General features: G+C 35.8%; 2 protein-coding genes across 3 annotated transcripts in view; both read left to right on the forward strand.

Annotated features, from left to right (window-relative positions):
• zmp:0000000629 overlaps positions 1 to 15,987 on the forward strand; it is a 58,200-nt gene that overhangs the window by 15,156 nt on the left and 27,057 nt on the right. The window lies entirely within an intron of this gene.
• Positions 3,855 to 6,254, forward strand: cst14b.2 (cystatin 14b, tandem duplicate 2). The gene is made up of 3 exons (NM_001386819.1): positions 3,855 to 3,975; positions 4,281 to 4,382; positions 6,002 to 6,254. Exons 1-3 carry the CDS (start codon positions 3,901 to 3,903, stop codon positions 6,134 to 6,136), a joined length of 312 nt encoding a protein of 103 aa, NP_001373748.1. The 5' UTR covers positions 3,855 to 3,900; the 3' UTR covers positions 6,137 to 6,254.

Raw genomic sequence — 15,987 nt, forward strand, 5'->3', positions numbered from 1 at the left:
CCAAAGACAAGCAAAGAAGACAGAGCTAACGTTATACAAGGCCTGGGTGATCATCAACATGCATTCTGACAGTGAACTGCACCTGTACGGCAGGGTGTGTGAACACACATAGAGCTATAGTTGGTTTAATATTCGCTCATTCAGACTTTCTCCTTAATAATTTCACAAAAGTATTATTTGCAAACTCTAAATAGCAAATTCAGATTAGCAGCCAAAGTCACACTTGCAGGTTATTTCAGACCGAATATTCAAAGTGCTGTGGTAAACAATATAGGGAGTGTGTCACGAGGTGTCACTGAATGAATGTGTGAATATAAAACTAACTTTCCCTTAATAACTTACACTTTCACCTTTCATTCTGAGCATTCAGTGTCCACAGCTTAATTCACCACATGTAACTGTTTTTACTGAAATCATTGCTGCAATCAAAAATGAGTAATGTGTATGATTCAGCATATCGTGAACTTACGTGATAAGACATGAGAACTGCAGAGTCCAGCCTTTCTAATAAGGTCGTCCTTTCACTCAGCTCTCTTTTAGCCAAAGACGTCTGCTGTTGGCATTAAAGCAGTGTGGTGTACGGTAAAGTTAGTAAGTTTTCTATTTTCGGACGAATTTGCCGTCATACCGCACAACACGACATGTTTACTATTGCAGCCGGTCTCTTTTTGCAACCGGGAACCTGTGTGACATCATGTGTGGCGTAGATTGGTAGTTCGTCTATATGGAGCAGCGGTCCTGTTGAGAAGGTTAATAAAACTGACCTTCATTTTTTATTTATTTTAAATTAAAACTGCTTTTATTCAAGAAATAAACTGTATGTTTCTTTGTATTTGTATGATCCCAATTTATATTCTAATAAATACATTCTGTTTCTGCGGTGGAAAAAAATAATAAAAAAATAAAAAAATAAAATAAACTGTGAGAATTAAGATTTATTATGACTCCAGAAGATTATTTTTTTGTTTTATAGGAAATACTGTGAAAATACTGTGAAAGTTTGATTTAGATCACTTGGGAAACAGTATTTTAAACTAATAGGAGGGTGTAAAAAACTGACTTCAACTGTATCAGTTAGTTTACAGGTGCGAAAATGTGCCTTGATGTACTTGAATGTTAAAAAATGTGTTATCCTACTACAGTACAAAGTGACCTGTCAAATAAATTAACATGATTATTTTAAGTTATTTAATCATCTTGTACATGAAGACTGCAGAGTGATGTATGAAAAAAAAGACTGAATAATTGTTTAAGTAGTTTATGATGTATGTTAAAGTGTGCCCCCTAAAAGTACAAGGACCCCCCAATCACTCTGGTCGAGAACCGCCACTGCTAACGAGTAGCAATTTGAGCACAGTAAAACCTGTAAAACTCAATAAGTTAAGGCAACTCAAGCCGTTTAAGGAAACAGATTGCAGCAAATCATTTTAGTTAAACTAATCTACATGAGTACTGTGAACTTACTCCATTTAAGTTGAAGTAATGAGGTATTTCTTTAACTCTTTACCTTCAACACTGAGTTCAAAACTCTTTCCAGATGAGTAGAATTAACCTTCAGTCAATTTTAAGTTAACTACACTCATTTCATTTGATAAAGTTGACTGTTGGGTTTTACAGTGCAGTGCACTTTTATACAGCTAGTTTTTAATATATTAAAACACATTAGTAAATAATATTACAGTTATTTATCAAATTAGTTTTAAACGTATATTATTTTAATTATATGTAGCTTAATTCATATTGTGTGTTTGTTATCTTAATAATATGATGTCTCATGTACAGTATGATATCATTTTTAAATGAATAGTGATTGAGCGAGCGAACTAAAATAAGCAATTAATTTTAGCTTAGTTTAAAAATGAGTAGATTTTTTTTTTTTACAGTAGAATGGCTTATGCAGAAGGTAGGCATTTATATTTATTTATTTTTAATTTATTGCATTAATAAAGTTAAAATAATTATAAAATAAATGATAATTAAACATTTACTTATGCGGAGCTAACACACATGCAATTGTCTGGACAAGGGTGTTGTCTTAACAGTTAGCGGAAATCTTCTTTATCAGCTAGCAACATATATTAGTTAATAGGAAACAGCTTTCAGATAAGTGATCCGTGTCTAATTTGAAACTGTCTTACTCAATCAGTTGTCTAACGGTGAGTGATTTCATTATCAACACAGACACGCACACACACACCCATATAATATAATATAATATAATACAATATAATATAATATAATATAATATAATATAATATAATATAATATAATATAATATATTATAATATAATATAATATAATATAATATAATATATATAACATAACATAACATAACATAACATAATATAACATAATATAATAATGCAATAAAATAAAATATAACATTATAAAATACAATATAATATAAGATAATTTATTATAATAATATAATATAATTTTATTTATTATAATAATATAATATAATATAATATAATAAAGAATAGTACGATAAAATATAATATAGTAAAATAAAATATAATATTATAAAATACAATATAATATAATATAGTTTATTATAACAATATAATATAATTTAATATAATTTATTATAATAATATAATATAATATAATAAAATAAAGTATAGTACGATAAAATATAATATAGTAAAATAAAATAAAATATTATAAAATACAATATAATATAATTTATTATAATAATATAATATAATATAATATAATAAAATAAAGTATATTACGATAAAATATAATATAGTAAAATAAAATATAATAAAATACAATATAATTTAATATAATTTATTATAATATAATATAATAAAATAAAGTATAGTACAATAAAATATAATATAGTAAAATAAAATATAATATTATAAAATACAATATAATATAATATAATTTATTATAATAATATAATATAATTTAATATAATTTATTATAATAATATAATATAATAAAATAAAGTATAGTACGATAAAATGTAATATAGTAAAATAAAATATAATATTATAAAATACAATATAATTTAATATAATTTATTATAATAATATAATATAATATAATATAATATAACATAATATAATATAAAATAATTTATTATAATAAAATAATATAATATAATATAATATAATATAATATAATAATTATACATAATAATAATATAATATAATAAAATAATTATACATTATAATAATATAATATAATATAATATAATATAATATAATATAATATAATATAATAAAAATAATATAATATAATATAATATAATAATTATACATAATAATAATATAATATAATAATTATACATTATAATATAATATAATATAATATAATATAATATAATATAATATAATATAATATAATATAATATAATAATTATACATAATAATAATATAATATAATAATTATACATTATAATATAATATAATATAATATAATATAATATAATATAATATAATATAATATAATATAATATAATATAATAAAAATGCGAAGTGGCGCAGTAGGCAGTGCTATTACCTCACAGCAAGAAGGTAGCTGGTTCGAGCCTCGGCTGGGTCAGTTGGTGTTTCTGTATTGAGTTTGTGCCAAAGCATGCTACAAAGCACTGCTACTCATGTGATATCGCGTATTAATATCATTAGATTGAAAAGAAACCAAAGTCGGTGTCGTCACACTGCCCCCTAGTGCTCATTTCACCTAGAAACTACAGTCAAACATGTGTTGCAGTTTCATAATAATCTAGCTGAAGCAAGTATTTCTAAAGAACCTATGTTGCAAAATTCAGCCCAACGCCCAAAATTCTTCAAGTCATGTGATCTTGATAGCTTTAAAAGCATAGTAAAATCACCCTGTTGGTCAGATTGACTGAAAACTGCACCTCTTATCATCGATCAATCATCAACAATGTCAGAGGCAAAGGCAGGAGCATGGTCAAACGAGGCGCCGGTCACCCTAGAGGTGCTAAAAATCTGCCTGCAGGTACGAGATGCTAAATCACTTCTCTTTTTTTGTTATTGGCAGTAAACATTTATTGATTTATCAAAGATTTTCTTATATTTACGTTTCATTGTTTTTGTTAAAGTGTATAAATTTGTACTTTTAATAACTTTTTGCATGTAAATTTACACTTTATTCAAAATTCCTTCAACACATCTCTAAGCGGTCGTTTTACTGCATGAACTAACTATTAACAATAATGTTTACTAATGCAGATAATACTAATGTTAATAAACATTTTTACTGTGAAGCATTTCTTTAATGATCTTATTTATCCGTTCATTCAGGTTAAGGAAACCATACAGGCGAAGATTCCTGTCAATTGTGATGATTTCATTCCTCACACATTCAGATCTCAGCTTGTAGCAGGAACAAACTACTTGGTCAAGGCGAGTATTTTTGTCTGTATTTTTATGGATTGTAAGCACAACACAGTTGAATTTCTTTCCTAAACAATTCGACTGTGAGTCCTAATCAGGTCTAATCCTGATTGAAAGACTAATAAGTCTCGAGAGGGTGCTCGCTGCAGAGCCATTTGAGCAGAGCTGAGCTCCAGCGAGGGGGAGCATGAGCTGTCGCTCCTCCTCCTGTAAGCTGTTTTAATGCGTACACCAACCCCACCCCTAACCCTACCCCCAGTGACATCACTCGTAGAAGAAGTGCAAAAAAGGTGGAGCTCAAGCTTAAGCTCCCCCTTGCTGGAGCTCAGCTCGCCTCAAATGGCTCTGCAGCGAGCACCACTTGTAAGTCTCTGATGTGTGAGAATGTAAAAGATTGCAAATGAACTGCTGAACTGTCCAGCTGCTGATGCTAAAGTGCTTTTCAAGAGTTCACACTTAGATACTGTTTGATAACTTGTTAGCAAGTTAGCAGGTTTGGCATGCTGTCCCGGGAGAGAACCCTGAGCTCGGAGATAGTTGAACCCAGGGCTCCCGCCAGGTCCATAAAGCATGTGAGGGGAGTACGAGGTCAGGTGTTCTCGAGAGCTCCCCTCGGCAAAAGAGGAAAGGAGGAGAAGGGGTGGATGGGGGGTTTCTTCGGGAAACGAAGATAAGGGAGTAGATCTTAGCTAGGCTACTTATAGTGAGTTTGGATCGATCCGATTGGCTAGCCAATAGCCCCTTTCACACAGTGATACCGGTAAATATCCGGAAAATTTTCGGAACGACTTTACCAGTATATTCAAAAAAGCGCTGTTCACACAGGCGAGGAAGTTACGGAAGTTTTCCGGAAAAGAGCATTCACACATCCACTCCAAAATACCGGTAAATTCTGACATCATTCACCACAAATGAGCTTTAAACGGCTGCGCTTGTATTTGTAAACATTTGACTAAATTACAAACTCTGTGGATGATCAATATTGTAAACAACTTTCGCAGGATCACTTTCGCATGTCGAGATGTTCATAATATGTGCGTGTGCTGGCACTCACAGGCTGTTTCACAGGCACACGCAAAGCTTGAAGGTAAACAAACAACGGCTTATCATAAGCATCTCATCGATGATTATTTACACAGTTGGTATTAAGAAGAACATATAAACGTGATCTGACTAACTTCTAGCAGCTAAATGTGTCTGGAAAAATATTCAAAGGCTTTTATTCTCATAAACCGCGTGGACGTAAATGCGTCTGAGTGTTCTGATTGGCTAAAGCAGACGCCTCACGTCAGCACGTTCTAGACGTGCACGCGCTTATTACGCCAATCTTCCGTCTGCATTCACACAGCGCAGCATTCCGGCAAATTGCCGGTAATGTTACAACTTCTCTTTCCGGAAAATAGCCAGAACGAATTTACCGGTATTTTCAAAAAGGACCTGTTCACACTTACAAGCTTTCCGGAAAATTGCCGGCAGTTTTCCGGAAAGGTCTGTATGTGTGAAAGAGGCTAATGAGTGTAGATGAGTGGCGAGCTGCAGTCAATCATATCACGTGCTCCTCTCAAAATTAGTTTATGAAACTTCATTTCATTTTAAACATTGTGATTTCTCTCTCTCTCTCTGATCAGGTGTTTATTGCTGGAGATGAGTGTGCTCATGTGTGGATATTTCAAGATCTTCCCTGCAATGGAGGAAAACTGACTGTGCCGGATGTCCAGTTTCCTAAAAAATTTGATGATCCTCTGAATCTTCCTAAGAAATGAGCATTTGCAGAATGAGTGTGTGTAACTAGTGTAAGCACAGACACACTGAGTGATCTGCCATACTGTATAGAGGAACTGTTCAAAACTGCTTCATTCCTCAACATTAAACTCTCAACTCAACTCCTGCAGTGTCTGTGCATTTACTGCTGATGTCCACAATATCAAACTCTCCTCACTAATGTCTGTGATGTTTCTTCACTCGTCTCTTCTGCTGGTCTGGTGTGTGTTTATCAATAAGTGCATTTGGTCCACTGCAATATCCTGGCGCCCGACAGCTGTCAGTATTGTGTTGTTGGGATGGGTTTAATGTCTAAAGCTAATCATCACTCTCAGTGTAAAGCCGCTGATCTGTGTTAATGTAAGAGTTGTCAAAGCCTCTGTTAGTAATGTCTGCATTAGTGCTCAGTCATTGCTCCGTTCATCATAAAGAGACATGAACTGGGTACTGTGAATATGTCATTCATTTTCCTATGGTTTGTCCCTGATTTATCAGCACTCGCCACAGCCGAATGAAAACCCAATTACTCTGGCATGTTTTATGTGGCAGATGCCCTTTCCAAGATGTCCTCGCTGCAGTCTGTATCATGATGACGTTCGGGATCAGGTCCAATAGATAGTGGACATAGTAATGCTCACTAAGGTAACACCTATACTACTGTGACTGTTGGGTTTAGGGTAGGGGAAGGTGTAGATGATAGTCTACTATGTAGTGGAACTGGTCCAGCATGTCATCAAGATGCAGGCTGCAGCCAGGACTTTCTCTCCCTTCCACCCGCAACTAAGCACTGGGAAACCAAAACGTACCCTGAGTAAAGTATTTCAGATTTATAAAAAATGCAGACAGCGCCCTCTAGTGGATTTGTTCTCTAAAACGCATCTGGAGCAACATATTTTACATTTTACAAACATGTCCTAATACTTTAAGTTAGATTTTTCTCAACATCCAACCATAGTGATAATACATAAATAATAAAAAATTATAATGCCAGACCAACTAATTTAATTGTGAGTGTTGTACGTGTATTAATATGTTGCATTATTAAAAATGTTATAAATGATGAGCCAGATTGGGAAACATTTGTATTTTTTTTTATCGGCAAAGTCTTATTTTTAATAAAACAGAAACAGAAGGAAGCTTGTACTTAAGTGTTGAAATGTAAAATGTAGAAACAGTGAAATGTTATGTTTGAAACAGGCAGTAAATGTGTGTGTGTGTGTGTGTGTGTGTAATCAGGAAAACTTGTATTTGGCTTATTCTATGATCAAATATTATACACATCTGTGCACTATAGAGGAACACTACAAGAAGTTTAGTATACAAACCATATACTAGTCACAGGGGAGCAACTACACATATACTGAGAGGTATGCGGGTTCAAGTTTTGTAACTAAAATAAAATAGTTTTGTACAAAAAAGTTACCAAAAGGCCTGATGTATCAATATGACACATAATAAATTTATAAAAACATGTATATTGTATAAAATGGATTTTGATAGAAGGATTAAAAACATTTCAGTTCTAAAAAATGTAAATATTCGGACAATTTGTTCATGTGTCAACTTTAACAGGGTTAAGAATCATTATAATCAAGTATATAATATTTATATAGGTGAATTTTTAATCCAAATATTTTATCTGAAATATCGGTTTATGTGAAATAGGTCTGTACTTACATAAACATACATTTTGTTTGATCCCTCTTATTTAGGCAAAATAATTAAATAATTAATAATAAATAAAGAAAAATTTCAGATTAATCTTATAACAGCCCAACTATGTATGAATTGACAGTTTTATTTTGATAAAAATTGTAAAAAAAAAAAGTTACATTTACATGAACACTTTACACTTGGCTCTGCGACTGCATGTTATTGTGTTGATTTTGAATTAAAATGTGTGTGCCAACGTATGCAACTCAATTTTTATTTATTAAAATACAATATTATACTCATACAAAATGCAAAAAAAAAAAAAAAGCATTTTTAACAAAACATATTTATTTATTTATTTTTTTTTATTTGAAACTTTTAGTAAGGATAATTTCAAAAATAGTTTTGGCACAATGGCCCCCCCCCATGTGTGGCGCCCCTATGCGCCGCATATACTGCATACCCCCTTTTTGCGCCACTGACTAGTCATATATATATATATATATATATATATATATATATATATATATATATATATATATATATATATATATATATATATATATATATATATATATTTTTTTTTTTTAACAGATGTTTTTAATCTGGTAATCCTTTCTCTTTTATCACTCCTTAATAATGTAAAGGATTAATAAGTCCACAGGCGTCCTTTTAAAGAGACAGTCCAGAAATGCAGAAATGATTTACTCTCTCTTTACTCTCATCAAGTGTCTCCAAACCTGTATGAGTTTCTTTATTCTGTTTATCACAAAGGAAGATACTTTGAAGAATGTTGAATGTAACTGATAGCCATTGACTTCTCTTGAAGGAGGAGAAAATACTTTGAAAGTCAAAAAAAGCCTTATTTTGTGTTCAACAGAAGAGAAAAACAGGTCCAAAAGAACTGGAGGGAGAATCACTGATGAGAGTTTTCATTTTTTGAGCAATAATGCTGTTTTTAGAGGAGGTTGAGACTGTATTTCTCAATCTAATACAGCTAAATCATGTTTCTTTTTGAATCTCAGTTTCAGTTTATCACAGGAAATAAATCTGTTCACATATTAAAAATGAAGAGTTCAGTTTGTTCATTCTGAATATATTTCACACATCTGTCCATTTCCTTAAGCACCTCCTTCTCATTTTATATATTAAAAGGTTTATTTCATATTATAAATCTTGTATAAGAGCGTCACGGTGGCACAGTGGGTAGCACAATCGCCTCACAGCAAGAACGTTGCTGGATCAAGCCTCGGCTGGGTCAGTTGGCAGTTCTGTGTGGAGTTTGCATGTTCTCCCCGTGTTAGCGTGGGTTTCCTCCGGGTGCTTCGGTTTCCCCCACAGTCCAAACACATGCGCTATAGGGGTATCAGGTAGGCTTAATTGTCTGTAGTGTATGTGTGTGAATGAGTGTGTATGGGTGTTCCCCAGTGATGGGTTGCAGCTGGAAGGGCATCCGCTGCGTAAAACACATGCTCGATAAGTTAGCGGTTCATTCTGCTGTGATTAACCCCAGATTAATAAAGGGACTAAGCTGAAAAGAGAAAAAGCAGAATCTCTTTACATTCTTATGATTCTTGAAACATGAATGTAGTTTAATTTAATTAATGTTTCAATGTTAATACTACTAATAATATTTCATTCTTCTATGGTTAGGGTTTCTTTTATTGCAGGTTCAATTTATTAATATTTATTAATAAATACAACTCCGCCATGCTGGTCAATGTAACATTTAAATGAGACAACATTATTACTCTGATCTCTACTTCTCCATAAAATGTACTGTTTTTTATTTTGAATATGGGCGATACGGTGTCTCAGTGGTTAGCACTGTCACCTAACAGCAAGAAAGTTGCTGGTCGAGTCCCGGATGGGTCAGTTGGCATTTCTGTGTGGAGTTTGCATGTTCTTCCCGTGCTGGCAAGGGTTTCCTCTGGGTGCTCCAGTTTCCCCCACAGTCCAAACACATGCGCTATAGGGGAATTGATTAACTAAGCTGACCATAGAGTGGTGTGTGAATGTAAGGGCGTACTCACACTATGTTATCCGAACCGTGCCCAGGCCCGTTTCCCAGATCGTTTGAGAAGTGTGAGTGCGCTGAAGGCTCAGGCACGGTTCACTTGGCCGACCCTGGCTCGGTTGGAAGAGGTGGGCCTGAGCGCGTTTCACTTGGGCTTTGGCCAATATGCTTGTGTGTGAGTGCAAAATGCGGCTGAGCCCGAAACTGAAAGCGAGACGTGACTTTTAAGGGACTGTTACATATGGATTTATTAATCATTCTTACTGTTCAGTCAACGCAAACTGCCGTACAGCTGCGCCTTCAGCAAACCTCCTAATTCCTGCAGCACGAGGGCTTTGTGATGGTTTATGAGCGCCAAAAGTGGCGTATCTGATCGGCGAAATATCTGACTGCGTGTCATTGCATCCCTGAGAACTGTTTGGCGAAATATTTGACTGCATGTCAATGCATATCAAACGACTGAAACGATAAGAAAATTAAGAAAATGTTAAATGCAATAGAGCCCCGTTACATTATTCCTTCATGATTTCAATCAGATAATTCCTGCTTTCAGATCCACTAAAATGGCAGGTGACCGTCAAATCCAGCAGATCTGTGCTGTCTGAGAAAAAGGTGGACACTCATCTTTCTGCAAATAAAGAAATACTGAAAAATAGGTTAAAACTGAGCCCCATATAAAAATAAATTGTTCTTTTCTTTTTATTTGTTTAACTGATACAATATTATATGTATTTATTTTCATAAGCAGCTGTTTGGTTTTGAGTATAAAGAAGGATTTGTTTTATTTGCTGCGAAGCAGAAACCCCGCAAGTGTAGCTCTATCACTGTTTGAAGTAAAAGAAAACAAAAACAAGATCGTACTTTTATGATGTTAGTTTTAATACATTCAAAAATTAAATCAGAGAACTCCTCTGGCTTTTTTCTTTTTTTTTGCTGTATCAAAAACGTACCGAACCGTCACACCACTGTATCGTATCAAACCGAACCGTGATTTTTCTGAACCGTTACACCCCTAATATATTGTCACCGACTCGGTCCCAGTCATTCCCCTCGCTGGCCAGCAGAGGCAACCATCTCCGGACTTTTAACATTACGTCATCCCTTCACTCTGATTCCAGCACACCTGATCTCCATTCCGTTAATGACCCACGTACCCTTTATAAGCAGCTCACACACACACCTTTGCGAAGTCTTGTTTAGCCCCGGCCAGCATTACTGAGCGTTCTATCCTACCTGATCTCCCGTTTACTACTTCAGCCCGTTTCCTGACTCTGCTCTGCCTTCTGCCTGCCCACGACCTAAAGCCTGTTACACGGACTCTGATACTCGCTGCCTGCCCTTGACCCAAGCCTGTTACACGGACTCTGAATCACGCTGCCTGCCTCTGACCCATGCCTGGTAATCACTCTGTGTCTGTCCATCGCCAGCCCATATTCATTGCTGTGTATGTTGTATGTGCGCACAGTCGTGCGTGTTGTATGTTGAGTAAAGTGTGACTTAATAAATACTGCAAATGGATCCCTCCGTGTCAGTCTCCCCGTTACATATATGTACATATAAATCACATGTTCCATGTATGAAAAAGCTGTATTTATGTTTTACAATGTTTTTGTATTGTAAAACCCATGTCATCCATTTCTAAATCACAGCAGTCTAATATGATCAATGTGTTGCAAATGTGAAAGATATGTGGACTATGACTCTTTCAAATCATTTACTGCTGATTGGAATGAAAGCAACACGGCGCCAGGGATTTTTATCTGATTACTCCGAGGTAATGGGCAGTCAGATCTGATGTTCACTGGAAAAGTGATTTGGTACTTCAGCCACGTGGCCTTTAACTGTTTTATTATACTGCTTTAATTATTTCTGGATAACTGTTTGTTTTACAGGCAAGTGTCAAACTGAACTGAAGAAATGCTGAACTCTGACTTGTATGTTCACTGGAAACGGGCTTGTTGTTATTTTACCCACAGTTGTAATCAGTTTCTCCAGTAGTTTTGTACTCAGTTGCGTTTATTTCTTAAGCATCAATCTGGTCTCTAAGTAAAGGCATTTACCACGAGCATAAATAGAAAAACAAAATCGAAGTGAACAGTGGTAAATCAATGAAATGGTAAAATAAAGTAACATAAACGTCATATTAAGGATATTTGTTTCAATAAGACCAAGATCTCCAATACAAGGATTTTTTTTTTTTTTACTATGTGTTGTGTGCAACGTTTTATACTACAGAAATAATAAGTATATTCAGCCTCATGTCACATTGAAAGAATCAAAAACTCTTCTAAACTCTTCCTAAAAAAATCTTTTAAATCTGGTGTTCTGCAAGGCTTAGTTCTTGTTCTGATACTGTTTTCTATTGATGTTTCTTTTAGGATCTACTTTTAATAAGTATGGCATCTCTTGTCATCTGTATGCTGATGATAGGTTCATTTATTTCCCTTTGAAACATGATAACAGACAAGTTTTGAAGCATTTTCGATCGTTTACATGAACTAAAACTTTGGCTCACGAGTCATTTCTTGAGCCTAAATAAAAGTAAAATTAATTCATTCTGTTTAAATCAAATGAGATAGATAGATCTTAAATTTGATGAGCAGAAAAGTGCTGTCAAGTCTTTTGCCAAGTTTGTTTTTAAAGAAATTGAAAACGGTCATGCATGCTTCTGTATTTTCCTGATTGGATTATTGCAACTCATTGTGTATCGGTGCATCTCAGTCATGTGTTTCTCATCTCGGTGCAAAATGCTGCAGTTGCCGTTCTTTATGGAAAGCACAAAAGTGAATCTATCATGCCTTTTTTTAAAAAGACGATAAAAGATTTAGAAGTTGAAAGACTGGTTTGAAGATGTTTTAAATAGTTTGTCAGTGTGATTCATGTTAACTTTAACAGACAACAAACAAAAATCAATTTAGACTCATGCGACATGTGTACTACCTAATCTTGGCCAGGAAACTCTTGTAAAAGAGATTTTTAATCTCAGTGTGACTTTCCTGGTAAAATAAAGGTTATAATAATAATAATAATAATAATAATAATAACTACAATATTGGCCTTTTTCCACTGTCAAAAGGTACCTAAAAGCGAACCGTACTGTACCACTTTTCACGCACCCTTTGCAAAGGGTACCTAGCATGACAAAAGGGAACCAAAAGGCGGAGCCAGACACGCAGCTAAAGGCTATTGGTTTACAGAGAAGTGTCACTCTCGCATAAACAAGCAGAAGTTTAAAAAGAAAGGACGCTTAATTTTTTATTACACAGCCGAGACATTACATCGTAATATGCATATAATAACGAGCCATGGTTGACCCGAACTCAGACAAACCTAGTCGTCTTGATGTACAGCCACAAAGTCAAGAAGAGCAAAATCTGCCATGTCATGTTTTTGTTTTACGAGGCTGTCTAAAAGTGCGAGCTGTTTAATTTTCTCCAGGGAGCTTGTGATCTACTGTAACGAGGAGACTGACACGGAGGGATCCATTATGCAGTATTTATTAGTCAAGCTTTCACTCAAACACACAATATGCACTAAAGTGCAAACACACATCCACAATAGTCTATGAAGTATCAAGACTGGCGATGAACAGACACAGGGGGGTTTAAGCCTGGTTTATACTTCTGCGTCAAGTGACCGGTGCAACTCACGGCGCAGGCAACGCGCGTGGCTGGGCATTTATACTTCTGCGCGCTGTCTCCGTTGGTCTGCATTAACACTTCCGAAACGCTAGTGGGCAGTGAGGTGTAAATGTTCCTCTGTGTCGAGTTTCTTCGCTTCTGTTTTGCTATTCTGAACACTTCCTGGATGTACAAGTGACTCAAACTCGCTCATTTTGAGGCAGGAACCAGCGGACGTGCAACAACTTTAACCATGAGGTAAACAAAGAACAAAACTTTCCATCCGGAGCTCCTTCACGGGACTCCACACTTGTAAACAATCGCTCGCGCCATTCGCGCGGCTCTCGGTCCCGCCCAGACTCGTCGGTGCTAGCAAGCCGACCAATCACAGAGCTTGCACTACTCGTTGTTGCGACGTGTAGTTACAATTTTTGAGAGGTGCACGTCAGTGACGGCGACGGCCACGGCGATGGGCTATGCGTCAGCGCCGTAGCATACGCCGGTGTTTGACGCAGAAGTATAAATCAGCCTTTACCAGGCATTGGTCGAGGACAGGCTGCTAGTATCAGAGTCCGTGTATCAAGCGTGGGTCGTGGGCAGGCAGAGAGTATCAGAGTCCGTAAATCAGGCGTGGGTCGTGGGCAGGCAGAAGGCGAAGCAGAGTCAGAAACAGGCTGGAGTAATACACGAAGAATCAGGCAGGGAATAACGCTCAGAAATGCTGGCCGGGGCTAAACAAGACTTCGCACTGACTGAATGTTTGGAGCTGGCTTATAAAGGGTACGTGGGTCGTTAGCTTGATTCAGAACAGGTGTATGCACAATCAGCGTATGTGGATGATGTAATGCTAGAAGTCCGGAGATGGCGGCCTCTGCTGGCCAGCGAGGGGAATGACTGGGACCGAGTCGGTGACATCTACAGTATACTTGAAATAACGAACGTCTAGAGTTGATGATAATTGCATGTGATTATTGAAGTGCTTCTGACATCCGATCTTTTCAGAAACAGACCAACGCGAGAGTGAAGCGCAAAAAAACAAAGGAGATGCCGAAAAATTGAAGAAGCGAATGATTTTTTCAGCAACCTAAAACATGAACAAACTGCCATTACCTTTTGGACTATTATCAACTCGGAATGATGAAATTACTCTATAACAAGAGGATACATGTGGTGGTGAAGATTACAGACACAGATGAGAGGTTTGCACTGACTGTGGGCTACATTATATGTTGCGTGTTGTTTTTGAACACAAATAAGGACTAAATGTCTGCTGTGTGTAGTTTTTCTGTAAGTGGAAACATATCAAAGACTGTAATGCTGTGTTCACACCAGACGCGGAACGCGCGGATAAATCATGCTATTCGCTCGTAAATAGATGCGTGAGTGTTTTGAGTTCTCTTGCTTTATTCACGCGTCAAAATCTGCTTCATTTGCACGTCAAATTTGCTTCATTCGTGCATAAAAATTACTTCAGAACAGAGGCGGATTCGCGTCCTGGGCAGGGCTTCTATCTACCCGGTAACTGTAGCTTCATTGCTAAATGGCTAACATGGATTTTATTAAGAAAATAACAGTGTTTTTGTGTTTTAAGAAGGCTGAAAAACAGCATTGATTCATTTGGAGTCGTGTCTGAGTCCACTAGATCCTTTTAGAGGTGCACCCCGCTCTATGAGTTCATAAACTCCTTCAGAAACTTAACCTGGATGGTGGAGGCTTTCAGCAGTGCTTCCGACTGAGCCAAGCCCAGTTTGATGAACTGTCGGCTGGAGGATTTTCCTTTGAGACACTAACAACAGCCACTACGTCATAAGCACGCCCCAACAAGACAAAGCTCCTGATTGGATAACGCTGTCACACCGATCACTTGACACAGAAGTATAAACCAGGCTTTACAGGTGGGAGCCCTGGGCTTAATTATCTCAAAGCTCAGAGTTCTGTCCTGAGACAGCATGCCAAACTTGCTATTATTATTATCATGCAATACTAAAGTATGAACTCTTAAAATACAAACAATAATAAGATGTGTTCATGTGCAATGAAACAATTGTCTGTATTGACAATTACCAACACTTTAATGCATCAAAGCTTTAAAGGTGCAGTAGGTGTTCGTCTTCAGAAACATGTGTTGTTGTGCTGGTTGAAAGTCTCTTCATATTCCAATAGTACTGATTAAAGTAAATTATCTAAATGTATTATTATGTATTTGTATATTTTGGGTAAGGCATAAGACTAATAAATGTTTATTCAATGAAATATTGTCGGACCGACAAATAACTCAATTACGATGTGTATCTCAAACTGTCTGTCAACAAATTTAAATTTGAATTTCTGCACTGTCTCTTTAAGCAGACAGATACGTCACTCGCGTGAAGCACGGATCTACAGCTGACAGAGACACGTCAGGCAAACTGTGCATCAACCTGAACTTCTTTCTAAAAGACCAGCGTGGCCTTGTATCCATGAAAAGAAAGATTGTATCTGAAAGGGCTTCTGCCAGAAATGCGGAATTAAAACTTTTCTAAACCCTGAATCAATATCAGAATTACTTTTGCACGCTGGAGGG

Source organism: Danio rerio, chromosome 5 (assembly GCF_049306965.1).
Source record: "Danio rerio strain Tuebingen ecotype United States chromosome 5, GRCz12tu, whole genome shotgun sequence".
NCBI lineage: Eukaryota > Metazoa > Chordata > Actinopteri > Cypriniformes > Danionidae > Danio > Danio rerio.

What these genes read in the sequence shown, in the direction of transcription:
- cst14b.2 (NM_001386819.1), top strand. Translation starts at nt 3,901, where the DNA reads ATGTCAGAGGCAAAGGCAGGAGCATGGTCAAACGAGGCGCCGGTCACC. An exon ending in TGCTAAAAATCTGCCTGCAG is followed by an intron (nt 3,976 to 4,280) that starts GTACGAGATGCT and finishes CCGTTCATTCAG; the next exon opens with GTTAAGGAAACCATACAGGC. An exon ending in GAACAAACTACTTGGTCAAG is followed by an intron (nt 4,383 to 6,001) that starts GCGAGTATTTTT and finishes CTCTCTGATCAG; the next exon opens with GTGTTTATTGCTGGAGATGA.